Source organism: Selaginella moellendorffii, unplaced genomic scaffold (genome assembly GCF_000143415.4).
Source record: "Selaginella moellendorffii unplaced genomic scaffold, v1.0 SELMOscaffold_3, whole genome shotgun sequence".
NCBI classification, from domain to species: domain Eukaryota; kingdom Viridiplantae; phylum Streptophyta; class Lycopodiopsida; order Selaginellales; family Selaginellaceae; genus Selaginella; species Selaginella moellendorffii.
This window is the reverse complement of record NW_003314264.1, coordinates 3,294,063-3,302,327: the sequence shown is the minus strand read 5'-3', so window position 1 is coordinate 3,302,327 and position 8,265 is coordinate 3,294,063. Positions and strand designations below refer to the sequence as shown.

The 8,265-nt window shown below is 44.5% G+C and overlaps 1 protein-coding gene across 1 annotated transcript; it reads left to right on the top strand.

Annotated features, from left to right (window-relative positions):
* The first annotated feature begins 235 nt into the window (after positions 1–235).
* LOC9643622 (tRNA (guanine(9)-N1)-methyltransferase) lies at positions 236–1,574 on the top strand. Its single transcript, XM_002963757.2, has 4 exons — positions 236–341; positions 410–900; positions 949–1,305; positions 1,360–1,574. The coding sequence occupies exons 1-4, from the start codon at positions 323–325 to the stop codon at positions 1,465–1,467; spliced, it is 975 nt and encodes a 324-aa protein (XP_002963803.2). The 5' UTR covers positions 236–322; the 3' UTR covers positions 1,468–1,574.
* The last annotated feature ends 6,691 nt before the right edge of the window (positions 1,575–8,265 follow it).

Here is an 8,265-nt window from a genome sequence, read left to right as displayed (position 1 = left end):
CCGCTGTCGCTGCTGTGATTTTTAGCCTTGCCTCCGGCTCCAGCTGCTGGATGGAAAGAATTTGCGCTCGATTGAGCGTGCTTGTTGAGAATTTTCCCTCCAACTACGAAATCTACGAATGAATCAATGAAGACACGGTGAGACCTGGCAAGAATTTGTCTTGTTTCCGAGGGCCAGGAGGAGGTGGACACAGAACCCTAATTTTTGAACAGTGGATAAGCCCTAAACCCCAATGTTATGCTCATCCAGGTTAGGGCTTGTGGGATTGTCATCCATCGCGGCGCGCGTGCCCGGGGCGAGCTGCGCCTTGAGCAGGGTGATCATGGCGAACGCTTCGCCAGGTGCGTGCAGATTGATTCAGTGGCGCATTACCGGTCGTGGAGATTTTGATTTTGATTTTGGGATCTAGGCCGTCGTCAAGCTGAGGAGCTGATCTGTGACGACGATTCAAGCAAGGAGCATGCTGCCAAGAAGCTCAAGGCCATTGCGCTTCCGGCGATTGACGAAGCAGCGAAGGAAGAAAACGATCAAAACGAAAACCTGGAGAAACAATGCGGAGGAGGAGAAGTTCCAAATGGAAAGCCTCTGTCCAAGAATGCACAGAAGAGGCTCTTGAAGCTGGAGAAGATGGCACAGAAGAAGAAGGACATGAAGGCCCGGGAGAAGGAGAGGAAGAAGGAGCGTAAGGAGAAAAAATCTCAGGAATGGGCAAATCTCTCCACGGAAGAGAAAGAGGCCGCAATTCAGAGGAGCAAGGAAGCCAGCCGCGTCCGTGCTGAAGAAAACAACAGGAGGAAAGAAAAACTCAACAAGGCGCTCGAGGCTGGCCAGAACCTGGTGATCGATTTCCAGTTTAGCGACCAGATGACCGACCAAGAGATAGCAAACATGAGCCAGCAAGTAAGTTTTTCTTCGTCTAAGCTCGTTTTCATCTTTTCTTTTTTCTAGATCATGTATTGCTATGCTGCAAATGCCCGAGCTCCCGTTTCCGTGCGCCTATCGCTCACGTCTCTGGGAAGAATGAAGCAATACCTCGAGAACGTACCAGGCTATCAGAACTGGAAGCTACACAGGGAGGAGACGTCCTACATGGAAGTTTTCGCGACTAGGACACAGGATCTGGTCTATCTCACGGCAGACTCGGAAACAATACTGGAAAGCCTCGACGACTCAAAGATCTACATCATCGGTGGAGTGGTGGATCACAACAGGCTCAAGTGTCTTACTTTGAACAAAGCCAAGGAGCAAGGAATTGCGACTGCTCGGCTGCCTATCCAGGAAAACGTGAAGCTCACAACCTCCACGGTTCGTCTCTGGCGTCCTGTTTCCATTGCTTACAGTGGTGAGATTTCTTTTCAGGTACTCACCGTCAACCAGGTGGTGGAGATCATACTCGAGTACCTGGATAGTAAGGACTGGGTGAAGGCCTTAACATCCATTATACCACAGAGAAAGGTTGCTCAGTAGTATGGTGGTGAGTTTTTGACAACTTGAAAGAAAGGAGCTTTACAAAACAAAAAGCAATTAACATGAAATTTATGGAATGGAACACATGATGGAGATTCTAACATTTATACTTTTTTTACCAAAGAAGTCTTTTGACAAGTTTTAAACTGCTGAAATGTTAGTATATAAAACTTTGGTATACATGTATACTATGTATGCAGATACAGAATGTGAAATCTTATATGAAACTATTTACCAAACTATCCAATGTATATAATTAGTGTTCTTTCATTGGTAAGTAGCTTTAAATTGATGGTGTGTTTTTGTTTTGGGCTCTTATAGGTGTTCATGGAGGGCTCAAAGTGGGGATGCAATAGATTGTTACAAACCAAGTGCCCAGTATGATTGGAGGATACGACCCAAAGTACTGTGTAGTTTACTGGGTTGCCAATCAAGCATTTTGGGACATATCATGGCTGGGACTTTAAGAGTTTCCTGCAAGATATGGCACTATGGTTCTGAATTTTAACACCACCTTTAAGTCTACCATCCAGCTTTTTTAGATGAATTTTGGCAAAACTTTTGATGCCATAGATGAGGTTATATGTTGAAGTCAAAGCAATAAGGCAATTGATTTGGAGGATGAGTCAAGAATTTTCTAATGTATAAGCTGATTAAATTAAGATTGTTCTATTTTGTTTGTGGTTCTATTGGAGCTTTTGTGAACACACCCTATTATATGTTGAATCCACATATAACTGTTTGAAATTCTAGTAACCATGGCAATTATAAAGGTCATGGATATAGGTGCAAATGTGATTGAAGAGGAGCTTGTAGTGCACTTTATCTCTCTCCCCTTAAGCCAACTGTAAAAGGGGCAATTGCTTCATGAGAGAGCCCTTAATGGCTATTTTAACCCCATTTATCCTTCAAGGTTCCAAAAATCCACGATAACAGTATATTCAAATCTTATTTTATAATCACATGTATTACACTCACCCCTCTTTCAGAAATGTCAATGTCCTTATTGACTATTGATTAACAACCCCTACTGAGCCAAGGGGAACCAACACCTTTATTTCTACACTGAATTTACCAATCCTTTTATTACTCATCCCCTCTTCGGAGATGTCAATGTTCTCATTGATTATTGACTAACAACCCCTACTGAGCCAAGGGGAAACAACACTTCCATTTCCGCATTAATCCTTCGATTGTGTAAACTAGCTATTCCATGTGAGACAACTAGTCATCCATCCGTACTGCAGTCCCACAGTGGATACTTTCATCTAGATAGCTATTCCATGTGAGGCAATTAGTCATCCATCCATACCACAGTCCCACAGTGGATACTTTCGTTTGGGTTGCTCCACAAGAGGAAAGATGTACACATGGATGCCCAATACATACGATTTTTAAATTTAAGGGTAAAAATATACCTTGCTCAAAGGTATATTATATTTTAGGTAGCCACTAATTAATAGGAATCAAACTTGTGCCATTTGCTCTGATACCACATGTAGCACATTTTATCTCTCTTCCTTTAAGCCGCTTGATGAGAGAGCCTTTAGTGGTTATTTTATCCCTATTTATCCCCCAAGGTTCCAAGGATCCATAGTGACAGTATATCTAAATCTCATCCCATGATCACATACACTACAATGGACATAAGTGCAAATGTGATTGAGAAGGAGGTTGTGGGTGTAATGTGGCCTAAAATGTGACAATTCCCAGGGTTGGGGATAAATTATGGCTGAATGTGGGAATTGTGGGTTTATCTTTTGATATGCAAAGATAATAGGAGATGTTTTATTATTTCTCAACAAGTTATAGATAATAGGAGGTGTATATGAAACACAAATCCCTAAGCCCCAAATTGGAGCCAAAAGAGTGCCACATGGTAGTGGTCAAAGTGAAAATCCAACAAGCATAACATGTTTAGATAAAAAACTTCAACTTGGAAAGTCAAAAACGAGTGTGGAACTCCAAGCAAAATGCTCAAGGAATGAGTATGAAGCAATTAGTGAATAAGTCTCTAAAAGGGGCATAAGAAAGATTGATACATGACAAGTGTTATAACACCTAAAAATGTTAGGATGAAGTTTGAAAATGAGTCTGAGATGGAGTCTAAGAAAAAGAGTCTGAAATAGGGACTGAGATTGAAACCAAGACCAAGACCAAGTCCAAGTCCAACGATGAAAGCCCAAAGCAATTGTCTCCCAAACTTTAGGGGGTTTGGTGAGTTCGAAAAGGATAGTGAAGGGAAGACTCTAGTGGGATTAGTTTAGCTAGGAAAAACTAATGTAATCAAGAAAAACTATGCCCATATAGTGGGTGATGATATAATTATTGAGGAGTTCAAGACTAGAGTGAACATGTACAGATAAATAAAGTAACTTGATGAAGTATTCAAGAGTTAGTTTTCCCTTAGGAGAATAGTCAATGCTCCCAATCCAAACTTGTAAAGTAAAGTAAACTTATGGTATTACAAGTTCAAGTCCCCTCTTGGAAGTTTTAACTAGTCAAGCTTAATTTATATTTTCTCTCACAAGAAAAGTTTGTAAATAAAAGATATGAAGAATAAATTGTAAACTACAAAAAATGAAAAGAAAAAAAGTGTAAATCATTGGGAAAGATCAGTTTGTGTGAGAACCAACTACCTTACCTCTCTAAAATTCAGCAAACAAAAATTCTTAAGACTGAGAAGGCCTCAAAAAAAAAAGAAAAACATGACAAGAATATGGGAGAGGTCAGTTTGCACAAGAACTGACATCTTCCACCCTCCCGTTTTCATAAGAAATGCGTCATGAAATCCTTAAAATCAAGAAAAAACCTTGAAGATGTCAGTTTGCATATTTTTATCTCTCCCTATTTTCTAAATATAGAGACCTCAACCCCAGAAATAAGAAAAAAAAAAACAAGAAAGCTCACCTCTAGGAAAAAAGAAGGTGGAGAGACGTTGGTTCACACACGAACCAATCTTTCCCACTCATTCAACAATGTCGCGAATGTGATTTTGGGTATTGAAAGTTTCTTGTCGGCTAGTCTTCTTAGATATTCTTTCCTTACTACCACAATGGCAGGAGGTCGGTATTGTTGAACTTGTTATCAATTCCCACTTGGGCTAGTTGAGAAACTGGTCAATGACTATGCACTTAAATTGGATGAACATAAGGTAGGAACCCTATGTGTTTCTTGTTGAGCATACTCAGCTTGGTTTGAAAAACTCCTGTCATTAGCTTGCACTTGCTAGTATTAAAAACCCCCATGATATTGAGATTGGTCCCTTAATATTTGTTAAATGATAGCTTACCAACACCCTCGCTATGTCCTTTGTGTTAGTCTCATTCTGGTCCCAAATGCTATTTATGGAAAGTGTCTAGATTTGCTCATTTGGCATATCTACGGAATGTAGAGATTGTCTTGAACACAATGGTGTTCATCCCGTGTCCAAAATCGCAATTTAGTGCCATTCCATATTTAGTAAGTTTCGAGCTTATCCCAAAGACTAACTCCTGATACTAAGGGAGGCTTGAGGTGAAAGCCCAAAGCGTGTGTTTCCCAAGGGGGGGGGGGGGGGCTATAGGGGGTTCCAAATGTATAGTAGGGATAGTGGGTAGGTCGAGCATGGCTGACCAACCTAAGGTATAGTTTACTTTCTACTTGTGTGCTTGTCCTTGTTTTGCATTCGATTTGGGTTTAAGCCCAAGTTCCACACCATGCTAGCTGGTGGAGTACCCATGTCCTTGTGTTAGGCCACCGGTATGCCGAAATAACACTAAACTCTGTTTGGCTCCGTTTTGCGTGCTGGTCCTGGCATTGGGATGTTGGTTGCTCTAGGACTATTCTAAGTTGCTCCAGACTCCTGTCCTTTCGCTCCTTGGGCTGTATACTTGGGAGTTGCTTCGTGGTCTAGTTCCATTGCTCCTTGGCTCCATACTTGGGAGTTTAGCACCGTTCCTTTGTTCAGTAGCCCAAGGCCCTGAAACTCAGATTTCACACCACTGTCCTTTGGACACGTGGCATATGACACATGGCATGTGTCACGTGGCATAAAGAGGGTTTAGGTTCCGTTTCGTGGTGTTATCCTATGGTAAATCACCATAAGATAAAGAGTAAAAACCATGTGCGCTATATTTGGTATCAGAGAATGAGTCTCGGTGAGTACTATCCAATGAGATTGGGCAACTAGTCTTATTGCATACGCAGAGATGAAAACAATGATCCAAGTGGGTACACGTTTGGGTGCAAAAACTTCGCAATTGTTCCTTGGGTATGGATTTGGTTACCTTTTTTGTACTGTAATAAGGTGAGCTTGCTTTTGGGCTCATAAAAGGGATTGAGTTGTTCCGTTCACACGACTTTGCACTTAGGCTTGTGAGTGAGGCATATTAGCACGAGTTTGAGCTTGGGCTCGTGAGTGAGACACATTAGCAACTTGATGTTACACTTTGAGTTAGCAGGATTAATGTTAGCCTATCGGTGGTTCATATACCGTGGGTGAAAGTAAACTTTCCCTGGGTTTACTATGAGTGGCAAATAGGCTAGTCCGTAGCTGTTTAGCACGGCACTAGTGGATCCTTCCTGTAAACCACAAAATTATCCGAAGCACCCGTGTCAATAAGGATCTTAACAAAGCTACCTCCAAGCTTCCCTCGGAGGGCTAGTAAATGTCGTGAACGACTCTCTACCAAAGTTGCTCGTGTAATGAGTAACTTTGAGTTAGGGACTGGATCACATACCTCAGTTTGGACTTCACCTGACTTGATGGCCATATTGGCTCTGGCCTTCTTCGGGTAGGGATATTCCCTCGAAAAGTGTCCCGCTTCACCACAATTGTAGCATACGTTGTTTCCTATGCTGTTATACGACTTGACCTTTTTATCCGTAGGTTTGTCTCTTTTCACTTGACTTCCCCACGTACTCGCTCGCTGGCCACCGAATTTGCCTTTCCGGAACCCTGAGGACTCATTCTTAGAGAAACTCTTCTTGAATTTCCCCCTGCTATACGTTCCCCTTGGTTTGGCCCCTTTGCTAAATGTGGTTCCCGACCCCGTCGTGTTCCCCTTTCGCAGGTTATCATTGAAATGCACCTTGATGGCCACATCCAACGCTTCCTTGTAGTTGGTCGGGTTCCAGCGCATCACCTCACCGCGAGCCCAGGTTTGCAAACTTGAAATGAAGGCATGGAACGCATCCATATCCCCCATGTCCGTAACAAGTATCCTCTTTGCCATGAACCCATTCACATATTCCTGGATGGTTCCAGTCTGCTTCAGCCTACTTAGCTCATCTCTCAGATGCAAAGTGGCATTCGGAGGAACGTATGTTGCGCGGATCCTCGCCTTCATCATGTCCCAAGTGGCCACTGGTCCTTTGTTGGCCTCCGTCGTTCTCCACCAAGACTTGGCATTATCTGCCAAGTATGGTTTTGCACATGGGACCTTCTCCGAGCTCGGTAATCGCAACGTTCGGAAGTAGTCCTCCATATCGTAAAACCAATCCTCCACCACCTTATAGTCATTCACTCCCTTGAAGACCGGTGGGGGCTTTGGTTTGTACTTGGGAACTGCCTAAGGGACTGATTCTACTTCGGTCTGTTCGACCTTGTTTGGTTCTGCCTCAGTCTCTGCCGAAGGGTCCGCACTTTCTGCGTTGCCAGCATCCGTAGTCTTTCTCTTTTTCTTCCGCTTCTCGTCACGCTTTAGCTTGCGTACGAGAGTCTCCAACAGGGCATTGGTCTATGCCAACTGTCCTTCTAGCATGTCCAATCGAGCCTTGGACGACCGAACCTCGCCACCGGACTCCTGTTTGGAAGTTTCTTCACTAGAGTCCTCCTCATGCAAGGATTCCTCATCCATAGCCTCTTGTTCGACTGGAGGCTCTAGCTCCGGCGGAGGTTCCGTCTCCGCCTGGGTTCGCTTACGCCCTGCCCTTGCCATCTCCCAGCAATCCGCCTCTATCTTTCGCTAGAACTGAGGAAAAGGCTCCGATACCAAATTGTAAACCACAAATTTTTCCTTTCCAATTTGCCAGCTTACCTCGTCTATCCGTCCAACACTGCCTTGGCTTTTGCTAAGTTCCCTTGCCAAGGTTCTCGCCTATGGTACCAGCTCCTACTTGGTTTCAGCTACTCACTGCACGCGCAACGGAGTGTTAGCCATCCATCCACGGATTCCCAAATCACTCCCAATCCCCCTCCCCGGGTTAGACTGGACTTAAGGTTCGGCTACACTCCCCGCAAGCACAAGCAACCAAGCACACCAAGCTTCCAGGTTTCTAACATCCCTTGGTACCACAAGACTTGATCATGGGACCCTCTAAATCCCAAGTCTTGAGTGCAACACTTGCTTCGGGACGCCGGGGCGAAACACCGTGGCCTAACGGCCCGGTATGGGTACCTCTACCCCCCCACTTCCATCCCGAAGGAAGGCCCAAGCCCCTAGGAAGGGCGAGGACCAATGAGCCGCATGGTACTCAAGTGGGCACCACTCCACATGAGCCGGGAGCACCGCAATCGGTTTCCCTTTCGGGAGTGGGAGTTGCTCTTGAGCACTTCCTTGGATGGCCCCTCCGGCACCAACCAAGTCCATGCTCACTCCCACCCAAGGCCCCTCGGTCCTAGTCTCAACCTCAAGTCGGTTTGGAAGCCCCACTGGAGAGTCCCTTCAAAACTGGTTCCTAGACCTCACTATCCCTATTATACTTTTGGAACCCCCTGCAGCCCCCCCCCCCCCCCCCTTGGGAGACGCACGCTTTGTGCTTTCACCCCTTGACCCGTATTAGTATTTGGACTTAGTCTCTGGCTCGATCTTGGAC